Source organism: Lottia gigantea (assembly GCF_000327385.1).
Source record: "Lottia gigantea unplaced genomic scaffold LOTGIsca_56, whole genome shotgun sequence".
Lineage (NCBI taxonomy): Eukaryota > Metazoa > Mollusca > Gastropoda > Lottiidae > Lottia > Lottia gigantea.
The window spans coordinates 506,858-531,091 of NW_008709919.1; the positions used below are offsets into that span (position 1 = coordinate 506,858).

General features: G+C 31.7%; 1 protein-coding gene across 1 annotated transcript; it reads left to right on the forward strand.

Annotated features, from left to right (window-relative positions):
• LOTGIDRAFT_234838 (hypothetical protein) lies at positions 1-24,234 on the forward strand (the record flags this gene model as incomplete). The annotated part of the gene is made up of 35 exons (XM_009063174.1): positions 1-202; positions 4,364-4,510; positions 5,024-5,117; positions 5,269-5,355; positions 5,687-5,768; positions 6,355-6,429; positions 7,282-7,389; positions 7,493-7,588; positions 7,718-7,827; positions 9,923-10,008; positions 10,426-10,546; positions 10,968-11,053; positions 11,233-11,315; positions 11,735-11,792; positions 12,014-12,069; positions 12,779-12,883; positions 13,432-13,598; positions 14,312-14,503; positions 15,148-15,264; positions 16,510-16,684; positions 16,831-16,890; positions 17,101-17,201; positions 17,985-18,115; positions 18,362-18,378; positions 18,628-18,724; positions 18,918-19,008; positions 19,465-19,635; positions 20,045-20,147; positions 20,952-21,069; positions 21,864-22,025; positions 22,603-22,691; positions 23,140-23,285; positions 23,548-24,050; positions 24,131-24,152; positions 24,182-24,234. The coding sequence occupies 33 exons, from the start codon at positions 1-3 to the stop codon at positions 23,585-23,587; spliced, it is 3,573 nt and encodes a 1,190-aa protein (XP_009061422.1). The 3' UTR covers positions 23,588-24,050; positions 24,131-24,152; positions 24,182-24,234.

A 24,234-nucleotide genomic window follows, 5' to 3' on the forward strand; every position in this document is an offset into this window, starting at 1 on the left:
ATGGCTTTATATGACAGACGTACATCTTTAGATAAAAATGAACACTTTTATACCGAGAATGTGATTAGGAATTTGGAGACAGGATTAGTCGTATCGGTCATAAGTCCGAAAAAGAGGGCTGAGCGTCTGACGATCAAAGTCATTCTGGAAACAAAAGAGTTAATCTGTATCAGAACTCAAGGAGCTAGACCAGAATCAACAAGTAAGTAGAACTACTTACTATCATTAACATTTTGCACTGGTGTGGATTTATCAAACAGGATGCATTCTTAAATATTCATCAAAATATAGGCCTATTAATACATGTACCTACATATTTTTAAAGATATTGTGTAATATAGACCACAGGTATTTACGTTTTACGTATGAAGTGGAGCCACAGGGAATGTATTTACGCCCCCCCCCCCCCACATTATGTGTCAGAATTCACCAAATCAATTCAATTTTTCGAAAATTTCTTGGGAGATCTCTCGCTAAAGCTCCCTGAGAGACTTGTGACTATGACACCTAGCTGCGCATTTTGAATTCAGTCTCGTCAATTCATTTAATGATTGAAATATAAATGCACCCAAAACTATAGGCTAATATTTCTAAAGCCTAAAATATTAAAGAGATTATTTACTTCTCAAATTTATTGCTTCACGAGTTGACTGAATTTCATTCCATCAACCTGTTTTCAAACTTGAAGATTACCTGCGATGAAACAAAAATTATATTATAACATTTAATTCTACAAAATTTTTATCTTCATATAATAACGTCAGCATTACATTGATATGAATGGCACTCCCATCTGTTGAAGAAGTCATATTTATTTTATATGGAAACCAACATTATAACGTCGAATTTTTGTTATGAAATTGCCTGCGGTCAATATTTAAAGGGCTATCGCATACGCTTCCCTTTGATCTCATGTAATGTAATCTGCATATCGCACAATGAAATCCAGCCAAAAATTTCAGTGAATCGAATATCAAAATTATATTCAAGCACATATGTATATTCAAGCGAGTTTTTCTTATTAATTATTGGTATAAGTCTGCCAATAAGACTCGAAAGATTCAATTATGATCCGTGTGTAGAAATTCACCGAAATTCAAAAGAACGCAGAAAGGATAGTTTCCTCTTGAAAGTATAAAAGCATGAACAGTTCACCAGATATTTTATAAATGGAATAATTAAAGCAGGAAATAAAATTACTTTTAATCTGTTTTTATTGGCAATCTGTTATTGTATAATATTGGGTCAACTGTTTCCTCTAGGAAGTTGGAGCAATTAGAAAATTTAGATTAAAGAGATTCAACATTAGATTGTAAACAGAAGGATATCTCGAGTTCTTATGACAGGATATGTCCATCATTTTCGGAGTATAATTTGGAAATGAAATGAAATGAATGGAGTTTTACGTCCTACTTTTCTGCCATGTGGGCTAATGCAGAAGGGCAACGTCATGCAGGGTGCCATGAGGGAAATTTTGCCAGGATAGCGGCATTAGCCTGCTCCTTTTCAATTTGCAACTGTCGAGGGGTGTTTAACATGTTCTGACTTTAGCACACGGAGCCCCGGTTTCTTGTCCCACCCGAACGGCTAGACGCCTTTTTACCTACATAACTGACCGGGGGAAACCGGGTTGAAAAATCCGAAGGTGCTATATCGATTGATTGAACCCGGACCTTCAGGTGAGCGAGCAAGTGTCTAACTCACTGCGATTGGTCCAAAAAAAATGTTCTCTTTAACACACGCATGTACAATGGTTGTTGTTTGTCCCTAAATATTCATAAAGATATCGTATCATGCATGTATAAATACTAATCGACTTTTCAAGTATATATTGTCTAAAAAAAATTGCTAAAGTTTCAATTTTAGTTTTCTATTCTATTATCGCTTAAATCTATAAATAGCATGCTCATAGTTTGCTGCCATAAAACCCCCAGAATCCGCGAGAGTTTAAATAATTGGTTAATGTATTCAGAATAGCCAATTAGAAACTAGTATTCCAAATCTTAATTTCGTTGTAGTTGTAAGTCCTTGTAGCACAAGCGGTTCTGATTGTTCATGCGCTTACAACAAGTATTATTGTTGAGCTCTTATTTAACAAGATTGGAGGCATGACAGTTGCACAAAATAAATTTTTGAATTGGCTGCTCAGATGTAGTTTATCATCAACTGCAGGGCCAAAAAGTATAGTATTTTTTCCATGAGCTAGGAAAAATCGAATAAACATATAAATAGCAATTCATTATACCAAATTTATTTTTTGTCAAATTAGGCATGAGGCATTTGCCTCTTGTGCCTTGATGTAATAATGACCATGAACTATTTTAGAATTTGTTTCATTACGTCTGAAGTAAAGTAAAATATATCATTTCTTTGATGGTATATATCAATATTCCAAATTCAACCCTGAAAAAATGTTTTGAGGATCCGAATATGAAAGATTTATCTTTTTTATAGTATTTTTGAAGCTTACATTTTGAAATAGATTTGCAAAATTGTAGATAGCAACCTGAACATAGGCTACGGTTGTTGATATATATTTCATTTTTGACCATATTTTTTATCTTCAAAACATTTCTACCTTTAAGAATGAACATAAGATTGTCAACCTTGGCCAATTAGAGTATTTATTGATCAGTGGACTTTCCTTATATAGATTATGACACCAGGTAAGTCCACTGATGAATATATATTCCTCTAGGTCAAATCAGAAGATTCAGCTTGTATATATTATGTTCATTCTAAGAGGTAAACTTCTTGAATTCATTAGATAATTGATCATGATTCATAATAGAACAAAATTTTCTTTTTCTGTTAAAAAGTATCTAAAAGATGTGAGATCATATCAATAATACTATATATAATGATACAAATATACTACACCTTATATTCTTGTTGGTATAGTTGATAGATATATCATAAAATACTGGCAAAGTTAACAGATATATCTGAATTACTGGCATAATTGACAGAGATGTTTGAATTTCAAGTATAGTTTACAGATATGTCCAAATTACTGACATAGTTGACAGGTGTGTGAATTACTGGCATAATTGACAGATGTCTGAATTTTTACTGGCATAGTTGGCATATGCCTGAACAACCAGCTGATTATCATAAAACGCTAAACAGATTTTTTTTTCAAAAAAAAAGCTTATGGGTGCTTTTCAACGATTTGAAATTAAACACGACTTATATTAATAAGTCGTGTTTGAATTTCAAATCAATTGAAAAGCACTTATTAATAAGTCGTGTTTGAATTTCAAATCGTTGATTTGACCCCATGTCAAGAAGGTCTTTCTTTATCCCTGTTGCCGAAACACAACTAGGGTACGACATAAGCTTTTTTTTTGAAAAAAAAAATCTGTTTAGCGTTTGATGATAATCAGCTGGTTGTTCAGGCATATGCCAACTATGTCAGTAATTTGGACATATCTGTAAACTATACTTGAAATTCAAACATCTCTGTCAATTATGCCAGTAATTCAGATATATCTGTTAACTTTGCCAGTATTTTATGATATATCTATCAACTATACCAGTAATTCAAACATCTCTGTCAACTATGCCAGTAATTCAGATATATCTGTTAACTATGCCAGTAATTCAAACATCTCTGTCAACTATGTCAGTAATTCAAACATCTCTGTTAACTATACTACAAATTCAAACATCTCTGTAAACAATGCCAGTTTTTAGACGTCCCTGTCAACCATGTAATCAACTATGCCAGTAATTCAAACATCAGTCAACTATGCCAGTTGTTCAGAGATTTGTCAACTATGCCAATTATTCAGACATTTGTCAACTATGCCAGTTATTCAGACATCTCTAACTACTATGCCAGTAAATTAAACAGGTTTTTGACACGGTCTGTAACATAATCCACTGTAACCTGTCAATTATACAGCCTTAATTTAAGTATTAGTTCTTAATTTTTATCCAGGTGGACAAAATGTTTACGCGGAGATAGCAAAACAACAAAGTCCAATCGTCTGGAACCGTATATGTATCTGATTATGTTCTTGTAGAACATTATGGATGCCAATATGTACAATGTGTTGACATGACCGAATCATATTCAAGCAGAACTTGCACCATCAAGGCAAAGCACAGTTTATAATAGAATAACCTATTTTCTGAAGGAGCTGGAGTATCTTGGTTGATATCTTCAGAGTCCTACACCCTTACTATGTACTATGTAGGTCTGAAGGTTTTTCGACTGGTGACTGCTGTGAGGAGTAAACGAATATTTTTTAAAGCAGTCCATGAAAACTATTTGTAATTACGGTTTTTGATTCATACGTCCAATCCAATGAGCCCCTAGGATCAGATTGCCAACAGTTGTTATAACTTTATTTTTCAGTAAGCTTACAACAGGTTAAGGATCTTAGAGTAGGAAAGAAAAGTAGTGATTTTGAAAGAGCCGAAGAAATTCATAAAGTTGATGGTAAATTGTGCTTAGTTTTACTATACGGCAATGAGTTTAACCTCAAAACATTTTCTATGGAAGGTAAGTGATAGATATTTTGCTAATGAGTTTACTATTCGGAATGGATTAATCATTTAGGCTGAAAAACCACACTGGCGATCTTCTTAAATATTCAAAATACAGTTTTCTAGCCTTTGTATAACACTGTTGATTCTATAATCATCATCCTCGATTTCTTGTGACTATAGTTTTTGCAATACTGATGCCATAATCTGGTCAAAATTTTCTGGAATTTCAGAAAGCACAGATATGTAATGAGAGCAACTAGATTTTCAACGGATGCCATTAGCTGGCATCATAGGGGGGATCTGGTCAATTTCTAGATTAAGGCTTAAGCGCACTTTCGGCCGAAAAATTGAACTGGACAGTTGACCGGATCTTGTCGTGGAATTTCCGACCATCCAGATGATAGCAGTAGCCAATAACCTGATAGCAGATTGATATTTTGACTATCCCACAACAGTCAGCTGATTGTAAGAAAAAATCTTATGATACATGCCTTTTTTCACAGAGTGTCTAAATTTGTGTCTTCAGCAAGAGATGAGAAGAGTTTTAAGATAATTTTTGATGGTTTGGTCACAGTGTTACAACAAATCAAAGATTCTGTTTACATAGATCATAAGGATAGGTAACATATCTTGAAATTATTAATATCTTTAAAGTCGTTGAAATTACTCGCGAACAGAATTTGCATGATAGCTTTGATGCAAGAAGTAACATCATTCGCATTTAGGAGGTTTTCGAGTGAAGTGATCTAAAACATTTTTTTCATATTTCAGATGGATTTGTAAACAATTTCACAACGCATTAAAACCAGGCGACTATGCTTTGTATTGTTATTCTACTGAAAAGAAAGATCGCGTGAGGTAAGAGCAGGGCCGTGAAATCTTGATTCTTTTGTTAAAATATAATATGCTTCTCGCGAAACTTGCTTCCTGGTTGTATATCAAGGTCATTTTTAAGGCCATAATATATAAGTTCATGGAAGTCTTTAAATTGGAAAATATCAGCGTTTTTAGTTTCAATTGTAGTATAATTACTGATCGAAGAATAACGAATTTTGCTTCAATTCATTAGATTAGATTAGTGAATGCTCTTTAGTCGTAGAACAAAGAGAGCAAAATGTGAATTTGCTAAAAATGTGATTACACCCAGCTCCCCTATCTCACAAGCTAAGATCTTCAGTTCTGATTTTAGGGTAAATCTGAAAGTAGTCAAGGCATGGTTAGCAAGAATTAATTGTAAAATCAAGTCTAAAGATTTTAAATATTTTGTCAAGGTGAGTTGAATTCATGTCACATAATACAATCGATTGTGTTTACTCCTTTCTGTCTGCTCTCGTTAAGAATGAAGTCAAATACTCGCACCTACCAGTGACCACCAATTTGGCCAGGTCCTGTTAGGTCCAAGTTTTAGACCTACCTATATTGAGCTGGTGAGGCAATATTTAGAGAGTCCTTATTTAGAGAGTCCTTATGTAGCGTCTCTGTCACTATCAAATGTTGCATCTCTGTCACTATGAAATGAAGAGTCTCTGTCATTATCAAATGTAGCATCTCTATCACTATCAAATGTAGCATCTCTGTCACTATCAAATAAGAGTGGAGTCTCTGTCATTATCAAATGAAGAGTCTCTGTCACTATCAAATGTAGCATCTGTCATTATCATATGAAGAGTCTGTCACTATCAAATGAAAAGTCTCTATCACTATCAAATGAAGAGTCTCTGTCACTATCAATGTTGAGTCTCTGTCACTATCAAATGTTGAGTCTCTGTCACTATCAAATGTAGTGTCTCTGTCACTATCAAAAATATAAAACAAACCAGGTTTGATCTTATCCAATTTGAAATGCATCTATTTTAGAGATTAAAGTTAAATGATCAACTGTCCTTTCCAGAGTTCTGTTTGTTATTTTATGAATTTTTACAACCTAAATCTGTAAGTAAGATTCATTAGGGTAATCAAGTTATATAGTTTGTACTCTATGCAGAAGTTTTGACAATAAAGGATGGAGTGAAACACTACATCAGTGAAAGATTACACCGAAAAGCATTGAAGCAAGATTTTGTATAAGTGCATTTATAATTATGTCATTCAAGATACACATTCAAAAAATTGAATGAAAACAATTTTTTGTTAACAATCAATTACTGCATATATAATTTGTTTTTCAATTATTGAATATACAATTTGAGAAAGATTTTGTGTTGTTTTTCAATTATTACATACACAATTTGAGAAAGATTTTGTGTTGTTTTTCAATTATTGTATATACAATTTGAGAAAGATTTTGTGTTGTTTTTCAATTATTGTATATACAATTTGAGAAAGATTTTGTGTTGTTTTTCAATTATTGTATATACAATTTGAGAAAGATTTTGTGTTGTTTTTCAATTATTGTATATAAAATTTGAGAAATATTTTGTGTTGTTTTTCAATTATTGTATATACAATTTGAGAAAGATTTTGTGTTGTTTTTCAATTATTGTATATAAAATTTGAGAAAGATTTTGTGTTGTTTTTCAATTATTACATATACAATTTGAGAAAGATTTTGTGTTGTTTTTCAATTATTGTATATACAATTTGAGAAATATTTTGTGTTGTTTTTCAATTATTACATATACAATTTGAGAAAGATTTTGTGTTGTTTTTCAATTATTGTATATACAATTTGAGAAAGATTTTGTGTTGTTTTTCAATTATTGTATATACAATTTGAGAAAGATTTTGTGTTGTTTTTCAATTATTGTATATAAAATTTGAGAAAGATTTTGTGTTGTTTTTCAGTTATTGGATGTACAATTTGAGAAATATTTCCCTTCTAATGAGTATAGTGAAGATGAAAGAACAATTGGATTTGAAACAATCAGATCATTTTTTAAAGAAGAACAAAAGGTAATGAATGATAAGTTAGGATCAATATCATTTTTATCATTGCTGGAAAAATTACTCAAAACCTCTGACAATAAAATTTTGATTTGAAAACTATTCATTTCAGATTGATTCAAATCCAGAGGAAGCCAGAAAGATGATGCTTAAATTTGTGCAGGATCCAGTTTATCTCAGAAGTGGTCTGTACATTACAGAAAAGGAGGTCAGTAATGATTTTATATTGTCATAAAAAATTGCTTGATTCCAACAATAACATTAGCCTATGTTATCAATCTCAAACTTGCCTTCTATTTGTACATTTTATGTTACTTTGCTCAAAATTTGGTTTCAGTTTATTGATTTCCTGTTTTCACCCCAGAACGAAATTTTCCAAAGTGATGAATTAACGGATGACATGGATCAACCATTATCATCTTATTGGATAGCTTCATCACATAACACGTAAGTCTTTATCATCTTATTGAATAGTGTGATCACATAACACGTAAGTATTTATATCATCTTATTGGATAGCTTCATCACATAACACGTAAGTATTTATATCATCTTATTGGATAGCTTCATCACATAACACATAAGTCTTTATCATCTTATCGGATAGCTTCATCACATAACACGTAAGTATTTATATCATCTTATTGAATAGTGTGATCACATAACATGTAAGTATTTATATCATCTTATTGGATAGCTTCATCACATAACACGTAAGTATTTATATCATCTTATTGGATAGCTTCATCACATAACACGTAAGTCTTTATCATCTTATTGGATATCTTCATCACATAACATGTAGCCTAAGTCTTTATATCATCTTATTGAATAGTGTGATCACATAACACGTAAGTATTTATATCATCTTATTGGATATCTTCATCACATAACACGTAAGTCTTTATCATCTTATTGGATAGCTTCATCACATAACATGTAGCCTAAGTCTTTATCATCTTATTGGATATCTTCATCACATAACATGTAGCCTAAGTCTTTATATCATCTTATTGAATAGTGTGATCACATAACACTTAAGTGTCTTTATCATCTTATTGGATAGCTTCATCACATAACACGTAAGTCTTTATCATCTTATTGAATAGTGTGATCACATAACACTTAAGTGTCTTTATCATCTTATTGGATAGCTTCATCACATAACACATAAATCTTTATCATCTTATTGGATAGCTTCATCACATAACACGTAAATCTTTATCATCTTATTGGATAGCTTCATCTCATAACATGTAAGTATTTATATCATCTTATTGGATAGCTTCATCACATAACACGTAAGTCTTTATCATCTTATTGGATAGCTTCATCACATAACACATAAGTATTTATATCATCTTATTGGATAGCTTCATCTCATAACATGTAAATCTTTATCATCTTATTGGATAGCTTCATCTCATAACATGTAAGTATTTATATCATCTTATTGGATAGCTTCATCACATAACACGTAAGTCTTTATCATCTTATTGGATAGCTTCATCACATAACACGTAAGTCTTTATCATCTTATTGAATATCTTCATCACATAACACGTAAGTGTCTTTATCATCTTATTGGATAGCTTCATCACATAACACATAAATCTTTATCATCTTATTGGATATCTTCATCACACATCACGTAAGTCTTTATATCATCTTATTGGATAGCTTCATCACATAACACGTAAGTCTTTATCATCTTATTGGATAGCTTCATCACATAACACGTAAATCTTTATCATCTTATTGGATAGCTTCATCTCATAACATGTAAATCTTTATCATCTTATTGGATAGCTTCATCTCATAACATGTAAGTATTTATATCATCTTATTGGATAGCTTCATCACATAACACATAAATCTTTATCATCTTATTGAATATCTTCATCACATAACACGTAAGTCTTTATCATCTTATTGAATAGTGTGATCACATAACATGTAAGTCTTTATATCATCTTATTGGATAGCTTCATCTCATAACATGTAAGTATTTATATCATCTTATTGGATAGCTTCATCACATAACATGTAAGTCTTTATCATCTTATTGAATATCTTCATCACATAACACATAAGTCTTTATCATCTTATTGAATAGTGTGATCACATAACACGTAAGTCTTTATCATCTTATTGAATAGTGTGATCACATAACACGTAAGTCTTTATATCATCTTATTGAATAGTGTGATCACATAACACGTAAGTCTTTATATCATCTTATTGAATAGTGTGATCTCATAACACGTAAGTCTTTATCATCTTATTGGATAGCTTCATCTCATAACACGTAAGTCTTTATCATCTTATTGGATAGTGTGATCACATAACACATAAATCTTTATCATCTTATTGGATATCTTCATCACATAACATGTAAGTCTTTATCATCTTATTGAATAGTGTGATCTCATAACACGTAAGGCTTTATCATCTTATTGGATAGTATCATCACATAGCGTTCGAAGGCTTTATTATCTTCATCACATACATTTTAGATTTACAAATGTATCTTTTTTTTCAGATATTTAACTGGTAATCAGATGTCCAGTGAATCTTCAGTAGAACCATATGCTAGATGTTTACAGATGGGCTGTAGATGTGTTGAATGTTGGTTTATTATTTTTTTTAAAATTTATTTCTACTAACTGTTAACTCAAGATTACAAGTTACTTATGCATGTGAAAGTTCTTCTTTAGTACTAATGTTACATATTACAGATCAAATACTTGTACTTGTATTATTATGCTGTATGGTGGAGATCAATTACAAAAATATATCAGAGATCAAATACTATATGTTGGATGTCAACAACATATGATATGCTACACATGTTACGTGAAAAATCCATGATCTGTAATGTTACATAACTCTGTAGGCCTGTCACAAATAATGTATTAAGAATTATGTATAGTTCTGATGTATTTGTTTTTAAAATCAAATGCATTTTCAATGGACAACAGGCTTTAACTATTATAACTCTATGACCAGATATATTTTTGAGATTTTGTATATTTGATATTTTAGTGGATTGTTGGAATGGTAGTGACGGAAATCCTATTATATTTCATGGTAAATCATTAACAAGTAAAGTAAGACTGGTAGATGTCTTGTGTATTATCAATGAAAATGCCTTCAAAACTTCTAAGTATGTTTTTTGTTATTTGATGAACACTATTCTAAAATGTACTAATAGGTTTCCTTGCAAAATGTTACAAGATGAACATGCATATATATGAACTCTCTGAATCAGTGACATTTCTTTATCAATCATTAAGAAAGGGGCTGTTGAAGGCCTCTGGCAATCCTTTCCTTTATCAACTGAAGTTTGAAATTTAGATGTGAGATCAAAGTGGGGCCTGATAAACAATCAGAAGATTTTTGTCTTGCATTGGTTTTGCAAGTTTTGATGCAATGCTGTTTTCCTATCTAGAAGACTAGACACTTTGTGATGTCACTCATCTCAGTGCCTTGCATTCCTGACATTTACAGGAATTTGCTTTTTGTTGAGATTTACACTGGTAGAAACTCTCAAAACCACATTTCTCATCAATTTTTATCAATTATAGATTTCCTGTCATACTTTCAATAGAAAACCATTGCAGTGTACCACAACAAAGACTTATAGCCAAAATGATGCTTGAAATCTTTGGAGGTATGAAAAACTTTTGTCACAAAAGTCTTTTTTTGTTTATCAAGAATGTACATACATTTCAGGGATTGAACCCTGGACCTAAAGGAAAGCGAGCAAGCGTCTAATCCACTCAGCCACCATGGCTCCCGAAAGCTGTATGAAGGAAAACAAAATTAATATTGGTTTTACTTTATTTTTAGACAAACTGTTAACGGAACCTATTGTAACTAGTAATGGTTTACTACCTTCACCAAACCAACTTCAAAATAAAATCATTCTAAAGGTAAGTAAGTTTTTGATGAAGAAATGAAACTAAATGGAACTTTCCGTAGTAGAATTCTGGTGATTGAAATAGTGAATGAAAAAATCGTTTGAGTTTAAAGGGACAGGTGTGCCATTTTGGGGGGTTGATTTTAGTCTATATATCACAGAGTATCTTAAATTGACTAGTCATCATTTTAACATTCAAGCACAGATAATTCTGGATTTGAAGGCTAAAATTTCGACAGTGAGCTGTGAATACTATTACTGATTAACTAAAAATTCCTAGTTTCTGAGACTTAAGTATGATTGGTCAAAAAAAAATTGCACACCTGTCCCTTTGAAGTTTGATTGAATATTCTTTGAATTATTTGTTTTTTACATAAAATATATAAATCGAACATAATTTTGATATTCATTAAAAAAATGTTTTTAATTCAGGATAAAAAGTTACGCGATGGTTCGTATGAACTGGTAAACATTGATGTTGATTGTGAAGGTAAGCAAAAATTTAGACTTGATAACTTTACCTGTATGTGTTTCGAAACGTAGTATGTAATAAAAATGGGAGTAGTATAACTTGTGTTCTTAAAAAGTTAAATGATTATATATTTTGCCTTTATAGGTTAATATTATTATTCTACTAATTTTCTGAAAATAATTGTAAGGTGAAACGAAGTAAGACATATAATTTGATTACAATTGTATCATTTTTTTTAGGAAAAGATGATGCTAAAGTTAGTGGTGTTTTACACATGAAAGACAAAGCCAGTCAGGTAGCTTAATTTATCTTATTTAATTAATAGTAGAAAAGTTGATAGTGAGTTAAAACTACTCAGTTTAATGATTTGATTAAAGAACACTACTCAGTAATCAAACATAATAATAGTAGAAAATTGATAGTGAGTTGTATTTAAAACTACTCAGTTTAATGATTTGATTAATGAACACTACTCAGTAATTATACATAATAATAGTAGAAAATTGATAGTGAGTTGTATCTAAAACTACTCAGTTTAATGATTTGATTAATGAACACTACTCAGTAATCAAACATAATAATAGTAGAAAATTGATAGTGAGTTGTATTTAATGAGTTTAATGATTTGATTAATGAACACTACTCAGTAATCAAACCTAATAATAATAGATAATTGATGGTGAGTTGTATTTAAAACTACTCAGTTTAATGGTTTGATTAATGAACACTACTCAGTAATCAAACCTGATTATAAAAGAAAATTGATAGTGAGTTGTATCTAAAACTACTCAGTTTAATGATTTGATTAAATAACACTACTCAGTAATCAAACCTAATAATAGTAGAAAATTGACAGTGAGTTGTATTTAAAAGTACTCAGTTAAATGATTTGATTAAAGAACACTACTCAGTAATCAAAATAAACCTACTTACTCTAGTAGTTGAGTTCAAGATCAATAAAACTATAATATGAGCAAATAAGAAATATTATTTGTAAATTATAGATGTGGTTGCCATATTTTGGGGTATTAACTGATAAAGTATTAATAATTTCACCACCTGAAGAAGAGGAAGATGAGGAAGATGATATCTATGATTTCCCATACGAGGTTTGTTTTCAAACAATCTAACTGTAAAAGGAAGTAGATTTATATGAATCACACAGCTCATAGTTTGTGATATGCGATATTTTTGCCAGTAATAGTCAATTGTCTGGTTAAAGGGGAATCGTCAGCATTTTGGGGCATTAATTTGGGTCTTGAATGTGCTTTAATAGTCTTAAGAATTATTAAAACGCTCTAAAATCACATTATCCATTCAAATATACCCCTAAATCTAGAAATTTCACTGTCTATTTCTATAAATGTGTTTTTTATAAATGGCATTGTTTCAACTTTCGAATGTGAATAATCATGGATACTCATGGCTTTGAAGGCTTAAATTTCGAAGATGGGTTGTGATCACTATTACTGACTATGTAAGCTAAAAAAATTCCTGTTTCTGAAACTAAGGTATGATTGGTCGAACGGATAGTGAAGGTGCTCCTTTAAATGAATAGTTTAGATAGATCATGGGTGGCATTAGTAACCAACAGAAAAAATAAAACAAAACATCTAGATCTGTATGTAAATCCAATTAATTTGTTTTTTGTTTAAAGGATATATATTCTGGTGATGATGATGATATAACTATACAGACTTGGTACCACGGTTTTTTAGAAAATCATAAAGAAGCTGAAAAAATTATCAAAAACATTCCAACCAAGAAGGAAGGAACATTTTTAGTTCGAGATAATAATCAGAATGGATACACTTTATCATTTTGGTATGAAGTTCAATTTTTGTTTCACTTTTTACTGTGGACATATTTGTTACTGCTCTACGCTCAAGGCTGGATGTATTGTGCCATCTTTTCAGCCCCTTTGTTTGGGTGGGGTCCATGGGAGCTGGGCAGCAGCAAGTGAGAATTAAGACAAACAAAACTTTCTTCAATTCAGCAGAGATTGGTTCATTTACAGTGTCCTTGTACAAAATCGAAAAGATACATATAAATTTTCAGAAATGAGTTCTGTGGGCCTTTAATTCTCCCAATTTTCTGAGTACAAAATCTGAGCCCCAGCACCAATTCATTCCTGGTGACGGGCAGCATCTATTTGACACCCTTCAACTCGCGATTGATCTTTTCCACACATGCATGGTACCAATCAATATAAAACTTTATTACATACATCTGTTATACTACTCTACCAATACAGAAGAATCACTCTTATGTAATAATTGTATCGATATTACTTGTTGAATATGGAACTATTTTCCCCAATGACACTATTTTTGTTACTATCATGCTTAGCGCGTGATAATGACACAAATGATAATGAATTACACTTAATCCACAGTTGTCTAAATTTCCTTTACCAGCTGATAGAACTCAATTTCAAAACCATACCACTATCCAGAAGTAAAATCCTCATAGAAAGTATATCAGACCAATTTAAACTATTGTCAAGTTCACAGCATTATTTTAAACTATATTTCTAGGAATAATGATAAATGTAACCATTGTCGTATCCAGACAGAGAAGGGACAATATTATTTAAATGAGACAGTAAAGATGGATTCAATAACAGAATTAATAGAGCATTATAGATCCGAACCACTATATTTAACTCCAAATAAATTTATATATTTATCATCACCAGTTCCAGTCAAACCTGATTTCCAAAATGAAATGTGAGTCAATTGAAGAACATCTTGATATAAATATCAACAGGTTGGCATAACACAGACACCTAAATGTCATGACTGTACCTGCTCTTTCACAAATAAACTGCTTGCAATTGAAAACTATTGCTGTAGAGAGCTATTTAAGATAACTAATTATTTCATCTGCCAATGCAGAAAATTCCATTTCCAAATGCTCAAGCAAAAGAACAAATGAAAAATGAAATGGAGTTTTACGTCCTTATCTTCTGAAATTAAACTAATTGCAGTGTGCAATGAGGGAAATTTTGTCAAGACAGCGGCATTAGCGTACTCTTTTTTGGATTTCCAACTGTCAAGGGATCTTTAACATGTAGGTCTTCATCTTGTAGCAAACAGGGCCCGATTAATTGTCCCAGCCGAACGACTAGATGCTCTGCCCTGCATCACTGCAAGGGGAAAATTGGTTGAAACATCCGTAGGTATTATCTCGACCTATGAAGCAAAAGATCAAGATTTCCTTTTCAAAACAAGAGATGCCAGCAGTACCAGCCCAGATCATCAACTATACTGAATTGATGTTGTATATGTCAATGAATTATCTTGTTCAATGCTTTCAAAATCAGGCATAGTAATGTAGTTTGCAGGGGTTATTTTACCATTATTTTTTTTAGATGGTTCCATGATATAAACAGGGAAAAAGCTGATTATACTTTACAATTTGCCAAAGAAGATGGAACCTTTTTAATTCGTCCCAGCAGTGTTGAGAATTGCTATTCACTGTCTATGATGTAAGTTATCAATTGTCTGTTATGTATGATTCTTATCTTTTCACAAACCCCAGTTCAATCCCAAATATCAAAAGATAAGTAGAGATTGGTTATTAGGGGCTGGGCCGACTCTCGAAAGCACAGGCACAGGCATCAGAATATTTCTTACCGCAACGAGGATTTGGCATCTAATTGTCTAGTAGAAGACAATCCAACTGGTCACCGACTGAGCTATTCCACTGCCACGAAACAGTGTTCCAACCCAGTGTGAGAGGAAAGTATTGCCGTATTAATGATAATGACAAAAAAGTTACTATTGAAGATTGATAAGTTACTATTGAAGATTGACAAGTTACTATTGAAGAATGATTAGTTACTATTGAAGAATGATTAGTTACTATTGAAGAATAACATGTTACTATTGAAGAATGATTACTTACTATTGAAGAATGATTAGTTACTATTGAAGAATGACATGTTACTATTGAAGAATAACATGTTACTATGGAAGAATAACATGTTACTATTGAAGAATAACATGTTACTATTGAAGATTGACAAGTTACTATTGAAGATTGACAAGTTACTATTAAAGATTGACAAGTTACTATTAAAGATTGACAAGTTACTATTGAAGAATGATTACTTACTATTGAAGAATGATTAGTTACTATTGAAGAATGACATGTTACTATTGAAGAATGACAAGTTACTATTGAAGAATAACATGTTACTATTGAAGAATGATTAGTTACTATTGAAGAATGATTAGTTACTATTGAAGAATAACATGTTACTATTGAAGAATACCATGTTACTATTGAAGCATAACATGTAACATGTTACTATTGAAGAATAACATGTTACTATTGAAGATTGAGAAGTTACTATTGAAGAATGATTACTTACTATTGAAGAATGATTAGTTACTATTGAAGAATAACATGTTACTATTGAAGAATAACAAGTTACTATTGAAGAATAATGAGTTACTATTGAATAATAACATGTTACTATTGAAGAATAATAAGTTACTATTGAAGAATAACATGTTACTATTGAAGATTGACAAGTTACTATTGAAGAATGATTACTTACTATTGAAGAATGACATGTTACTATTGAAGAATAACATGTTACTATTGAAGAATAACATGTTACTATTGAAGAATAATAAGTTACTATTGAAGAATAAACATGTTACTATTGAAGAATAACATGTTACTATTGAAAAATAATGAACAGAAGGCATTTTATCTTTTTCAGACATAATCGAATTATTCGCCATTTCCCAATAGAGAGAGAAGGTCGTTTGTTTGCGTTAGGTTCCTTCAGATTCCTACAAATGAAAAAATTGATAGATTTCTTTACGAAAAGGGCTGTGTACAAAAACTTGAAATTAAAGATACCTGCTTCTCCAGATGCATTGGATTATAATTTGGTAAGAAATTTTTCATGGACAGTTTTTGAGTATTTGCCAAAAAACGCGAACGCCATAGAGGTAACAGTAATGATATGCATGCAAAATATCGTCTAGCTAATAAAAATGTCCTGTCATTCTACTTGGTATTTTAAATATTTTTGTAGTGTGCCGATACTCAAATATATGAGGACATTTACAGTGACGCTACAGTAGAAGAGAAAAAGGTAAAAAAAATATTTTAACTGTAAAAATCAGTAGAGATACAAGTATAAACTACTGTAAAACCAGAAATTTGATCAGAATGTCATCCCTTTTTTTTAATAGTAGACAAACTATGTGTCACATTTCATTCTTCAATCAAAATAGAAGGTAACATTATGCATTTAGATAATATTAGATAATTATGCAGTAAGATAATTTCATATATTTCACAGATAAAAGTACGAGCACTGTATGATTTTATTGGTGACCAGACTCAGCTATCATTTAGACGTGGTGCTATTATTACCAATGTTACTGAGGAAGATTCTCCATGGTCAGTATATCATAATAATAATAATAATTGTATATATAAAGCGCTGAAATCCACTCTACATGGAGAGTGCTCAAAGCGCTGACACGTGTCTTCCACAAGCTTTATTCACAGTAAATCTAATCCTAACAACCAAACAAGTGTGTATTAAATTTGGATTTAAAGTCTTCTATATTTGAAGATGATCTAATGGATATTGTACAGATGGGTTTAAATTTCTCTGAAAATTGTGATAAACAATTGGTCACAACAAGTTTCATTTTCAGTCTAATCAAATACAATTTCATTTACACAAACAACTATTACAATAATCCTAGAATCCATAGAAAAATTTACATTTTCCTCAAAAAATATCAAATTTGAATTGATTTGTGGATAATGAAAATCTCATACTGACCAAAGTGTTCAATGATAAATATAACACATAACATTAATAGATTTGTGGACTCTCCAAAAGGTATGACATGTTGGTAAACTCAGTCTCAGAGTGGCAGTAGGAGTAACTTAAACATTCCCCTCCTTGTTAGTGACACCTGTCACAGTATTTAATACAGTGCACTAGAAGCAGAAATCTAATATGTTGTTAACACAAAAAATACCAAAATATTGATATTGGTTCAGTAATCTCTCTGAAAGCTATCGGAGTTGACAATCCAAGTTACAGAGTGAAAATAGGTGATAAGATCATCGAATTTTGAGTCTTAGAAGTCATTGGGTTTGATATTCATACGATACTTTTTCAATAACCTAAATCATTAGTTGTCATCCATTTTTGGTTGTTTCAAGGTGGAGAGGTAACCATGGTGATGGTGAAAATTTATTATTTCCGGCCAACTATGTGGAAATACTAGATATTGAGAATGAAGTAGAGAAGAAAACGGAAGAACTGAGGTTAAAGTTAGAAGGATGTTTGATGGGTATGATTTTCTTTTAATTGTAAATCCGAAGAAGGATGCAGCATTTTGGTCAAATACTTCAAACTAGGAATTTTACTCACTATTTCTATGAATGTCTTTTCTATATATGTCTTCATGCAAATTACTGTTACGGTAAATACTACTCACTCAATATCAGTCATTTAAAAACATACTTGAATATTGAAAAGGAGGGGGAGGGGGGATTTCATAAGTTTTATATACTTATACATACCTATTTGCTTTTAGTTTTGATGTTTTGGGAGGTTAGGGCTATTCTGACAGTTGTCAGCTGGAGTAGAGTCAGAATAAATAGGACCCGTCTTATGAAGATTTTCAACTATGCTGGAATAGAGGCAGAAGTTTTGGTCTACAACATTATCAATTATATACAGGGTGACAAAATGAGAAAATTAACAAACATCTGCAAATACAAAATATTCAAAATATTTTAAGAAAGGATCCAACTCCATTTGTGTGGTCCATGCTATAATAAGATTTCCTTCTTTTTGCAGCAAGAACAACAAAAGAAGGAAGAAATGGTACAAGGAAGAGCTAAAGAATTATCCGATCTAATTATTTATTGTCAATCTGTAAGATTTCAAGATGATGGTAAGTTTACAGAAATCACATCGAGCTTGCTGAGGAGCAGACGTGACTTTAGTTCAAATCTTTTGTTTCCAAACACTGCTCGAACCCTGTGCCATTAGTGCTTTCTGTTGAATAGTAACTTGTTACCTTTCAACCAACTCTAATCTCTGCCACTAGTTTAGGAAAAGAAGTATATTTATTGATAAATTTACAGGTCTTGGTGCAAAAATTGCTGAAATGTCATCATTTTCTGAAAATCAGATCAAACAGTATTTTACTAAAGAGCGAGTCAGTATTATTACCAGGTCAGTTATCAAACTTAAAATTAACATCTTTTATTCCCTTTAGAACAAATTCTGAGAAAGATAAGATCCTGATTTCAAAGGGAAACTGTTTGCAATCATGTGACCCAAACATAAAGGGATTGTAAAGAGGTTTTCTAAATTTTTCTAATTTTCTATCAGACGTCTGGGGCTCTAGTAATTCCACTAAAACTAAACGTTTCAATTGAAAATTGGAATGGTGCAAATTGATGCTATCAGTGTCCCCAATATGCATTAAAAAAATTTAGAAAACCTCTTTGCAATTCCTTTTAGTTGCCATTTTGGAAAGCAAATTATGTACAAATTAATAACTCTCAGTATTATATTATATCAAAACATCATGAAACGAAACATTGTTTATAATGTCTTATGCTCTTTGATTATCATTAAATATTAGTGCTGTACAAGACACTGCTATCAATGTTATTGTTTATATAGGTATAACCAAAGACAGATTAGTCGTGTTTATCCGTTTGGTCTCAAATTATTGTCAGCTAATTATGATCCAATACCAATGTGGAGTGTTGGTGCACAATTGATAGCATTAAACTATCAAACACCAGATAGATATCAACAAATTAATCATGCTCTATTTCTGAGAAACCAAAGGTAAAAACTGTGTGTTTAGCATCATTCTAGTTCTAGTTAGTTTACCTATTTTTTTTTAAACCAATCATACTTTCGTCTCAGAAACCGATTTTTTTTAGCTAAGCCAATCAGTAATAGTGTTCACAGCTTAGGCCTACAGTCGAAATGTGAGAATTCAAATCCATATGTGTCCAAAATTATCCACATTTGAATGTTAAAATTCCTAGTTTGAAGTATTTTTAAAGGAATTCATACATTTTTAGTACTTCTGAAGACTATTTACATTTATTCAGGACTCAAATCAACCTCCCAAAATTGCGCATCTGTCCCTTTAAGTGAATTAATTCAAGGGGATATGTAATTTAGTGTAAATATGAGATGTTGCAAATGATAAGATCATAAGAAACATGTTGAAACTTATATATTGTAGATGTGGTTATGTATTAAAACCTCAATGTATGTCCAGTCCAAAATATTCACCATATAACATGTCATCATTTAGTTCAGTACAACCAGTTAGTTTATATATGTCGGTAAGTTTTACATTACTAGTACTTGATGTTAACATAGCAACAACACTTGCTAACTCTTTAGCCAGTGGTTTGACTTGTTTGACAGTGGTCAGTCAGTTAATCCTTTCAACAGGTCCTCTACCATCCACATCCATGCAAGTATTACCAAGTGAGAGAGCCGCGCTGGCTCAGTGCGTTAAACGCTTGGTCGTTAACCTGAAGGTCCAGGGTTCAATCACAGCATAGGTTGAGATGACACCAGGCTTCTGCTGGTGACATGAAAAAAGCGTATAGGCATTCGGATGGGACAATAAACCAATACCACAGGCTGTGCACGTTAAAGATCTCTTAAAGATGGAAATAAAAAATGAGCAGGCTTATACCGCTGTCCTGGCAAAATTGCCCTCATTGCACCGTGCATGGCATTGCCTGTCTTCATTAGCCCACATGGTGCAGAAAAGTAGGACATAAAACTCCATTCAAATCAGTGTTCAGAGGGTTAAGAATAAGGAACAATTTTTAGTAAATATCCTTATCTGAATGTTTCACTTTTTCTTTCTGATTATTGGGCTTGTGAAGACTGGCAACACCCTGCAGTGCACAATGAAAAAGGATATCCTAAAACACAATTTAAACCTGAACTAAAACACTACAAAAGATAAATGCCTGCAATCATATGAATATTTTGAAGTGAATAATAAGGTGATTTGGGCGAATCATTTTGCTATGATATAGTATCATGTCTTTTGTTAATGCAGATTGCAATGTTTAATGTGCTTCTCAATTTATAATGATCTAGTCTAATATATGCCATATATATTACAGATAATAGCTGGTAGAAACTGTTATGGTGGTAGAACAGGAGCTACTGGTAATCCATTTGTTGGTGTAGAAATATTAGGATTACCATTAGATAAACAAAGAGTTAGAACAAGTGTAGCTAGTAAGTTATAGCATAGTGAACTTGGCTTATTGTCTGAGCAAATTAAAAAGTTTTTTGATTTTTTTTTATATTTCGAAGAGAAGAGGTATATTGGCCTCAAAATAGTACTGATAGTCTTAGAATGTCTTTGCATTAATAAACGTATAACCTTTTGTTAGTTAACATTGAAAAGAAACACATTTGCCTCCTACATATTTCAACTACAAAGTCTCAAATTTAGGCTGAAAATCATCCTCTGTAAAAACAAATTTTGAAGACCTAATGTGTGCTTATGTTGATGTTTTTATCATATCAAAGACATTCTAAGACTAGCAGTAGTATTTTGAGACTGCTATTCCAATTCTCATAAAAATAATGGGAAAAATTCAAAATACTTTTTACTTTGCTCAGACAATAGTTGACTTCAATTCTTACCAATACCATATTTTTGCAAGCTCTTAAGACGCGTATGTTGATGTTTGATCATACTATGAAAGTGAAATGAAATCCAATGCATGAGTTGTCATCTTCACAAAGTTTTAATATTTTTTAAGTTTTACATCCTACTCTTCAGCACCTGATTTGGCAATGCCATACACTGCACAGGAAGGGAAATTATGCCAGGACAACTGCATTAGCCTACTTTTTTTTCTATTTTGCACTAAAGTGCACAGGCTATAGCATATAAGCCTCAGTTTATTGTCCCATCCTAAAGATGCTTTTTCCATATAAATCCCTCCAAGCTCCATCACTGATAGGTGATATGTAGATGTTAGTAAAATATTTCAAGCTCAAACTTTATTTTTCGTTAACAGAAGGAACAACTCTATGTCCAATATGGGAAAATCAGTTATTTGTATTTGATGTAACCTTCCCAGATTTGGCGTTTCTCAGATTTGAAATCTTAGATGAAAGTTTGGAAAAGTCCAAGACAATTTATGCCCAAGCAACATACCCACTTAAAGGTTTAAGAGAAGGTAAGTTTGAAAATCATACAATTATATATATGTAGAAATATTAAAACAGAACCTAAAAAAACATGTTCGTTGTTACTCAAAGTTTCATGCTATGCGATCTTAAGACAACTCACCGATATAATTCAGTCTGCGACTCTACTGAAGTTGGACAAGTAGAACTTATTCTCATGTCTACACTTTCAGAAGTGTTCTTGGGGGCAAATTATATACGTATATAGACCACATCTATTTTTGTTCTTGACCAATTTACCATTTTTTACAAGGATAGAAACTTAAGTTCATCTGGATCTTTTCTACAAGCAGTATGTTGGCCAAACCTCCTAGGATCAATATTTCCAGATTATCTGTCCCCTTTTACAGCTAGGTCTCCTGGAATCATTGTATCATTCAAACGCAGATAATTCTGAACACACATGGATTTGAAAGCACAAATTTTGACAGTGAGCTGTGAACACTATTATTGAATGGCTTAGCTAAAAAATTCTCGTAAAGTATGATTGATCAAAAACAATGGCAGCTGTTCCTTTAAATTCAACTCTAAATGCTTATAGCAATGGTATGTCTTTATGTTATTTAGGTTATAGATGTGTTCCATTACACAATATGTACAGTGAAAGAAATGAATTATCACACTTATTGGTGCATATAGATCTGAGAAATCCAGTGGTAAGTTGACGTCAGTCAAACTTCTACACCTTGTAGACCACCTTGTATGTAATCAGAACACCTTTATTCAGAGTGTCCCTTTAATTAACAGCCCTTAAAAATTCTCCCCACCTTCTCCTTCCATGCAAAATTTTATTGTTAAGAAAATATATATGAACTAGGAACAGGTTTGAATTTAAGGTATCGAGGTTTAAAAATAAACTGTTCTGCCATAATTTATCAAAGTGTTAAGGTATGGGTATCATCAAATATTGATACACAACGTAGCGATATGATACACATATTGGGGCGTGTCTTATCGCAATACTTCTATATATCATACCAGCATTATTCATAATTATAATCAAATTCTGATGCCTATGCCAGTGCTTCTAAGATTCAGTCTGGCTTTCACCCACTGATACCAATCCAATTTCAACAATCACTTGCATCAATGCTATTTTCACAGGATAATGAAGAAAAGAATGTGTTTAAGATGATAGAAGAATTGAGAAATCATTGTGCCTCATTATCAATTTCTGAAGATATGAAACGACAATTTCAAGATACTGAGAAACAACTGTTAAAATATCTCGATGAAAGACAAAGTAGAAGGTTTATATCAACATATTACTGCCATCAACACTTAACAGTATTATTTTGTTGAAAGAAGTTACAAAAAAGGCTGTTTTTAACAATGTTTCTCCCAAAAGGCAGCCTAGCAGCTATAACTATTAAAGAAAGCATCTCATTTTGAGGATGTCACACTAGGATCATATAAATAGCTAATTGAAGTTTCATCAAAACTATTCCAATTATCCTACATATTCCTGTCAATTTGGCTTAAAATCAGTGTTATTTTTTTTTCTCCTTACAGAAGAGGTGAAATTTATGTGCCAGCTAGAAGATCATCCTGAAGAAGAAACAGTTTGGAAGTTTTAGAAGACCTTAATCATGTCATAGTAGTAGTAAGAAGTAGATAGAATGAGACGAGACACACAAATCATGAATGATCATTCGAGCTTAAGTTAACATTAATCTAGCAAGTTTTGTATCGTGTTCATTTGAGCATTTCAGGTTAGAGAGATCAAAAACTTGGAAAATGATTTAATCTCAACAAACAAGCTTTGACTTTCTGTTTGTATGACAGATACACCATTGCCAATAGGGTTGGCCAAGGACGAGATATAGAAGTATCTACAGATCATTACTGATACCTTTGTACAATGTGGATATTTTTTTCTGAGCAATATTTTATGTAACTTAACACGCTTTTTCTTAATTCTGAAAACACTTTAAATAATTTTTTGCATTTTATTCTATTATGTTTCACAGATTATAGCCTTCAATTAAGGAGTTGTCTCCCTTTATGTATAGTTAGTTTGATAGTATTGTTATTCAGAAAAGTTGGTAATATTGTTATACGGGAAGTTTGATAGTATTGTTATTCAGGAAGTTTGATATTATTGTTATTCAGAAAAGTTGGTAGTATTGTTATTCGGTAAGTTTGATAGCATTGTTATTCAGAAAAGTTGGTAATATTGTTATACGGGAAGTTTGATAG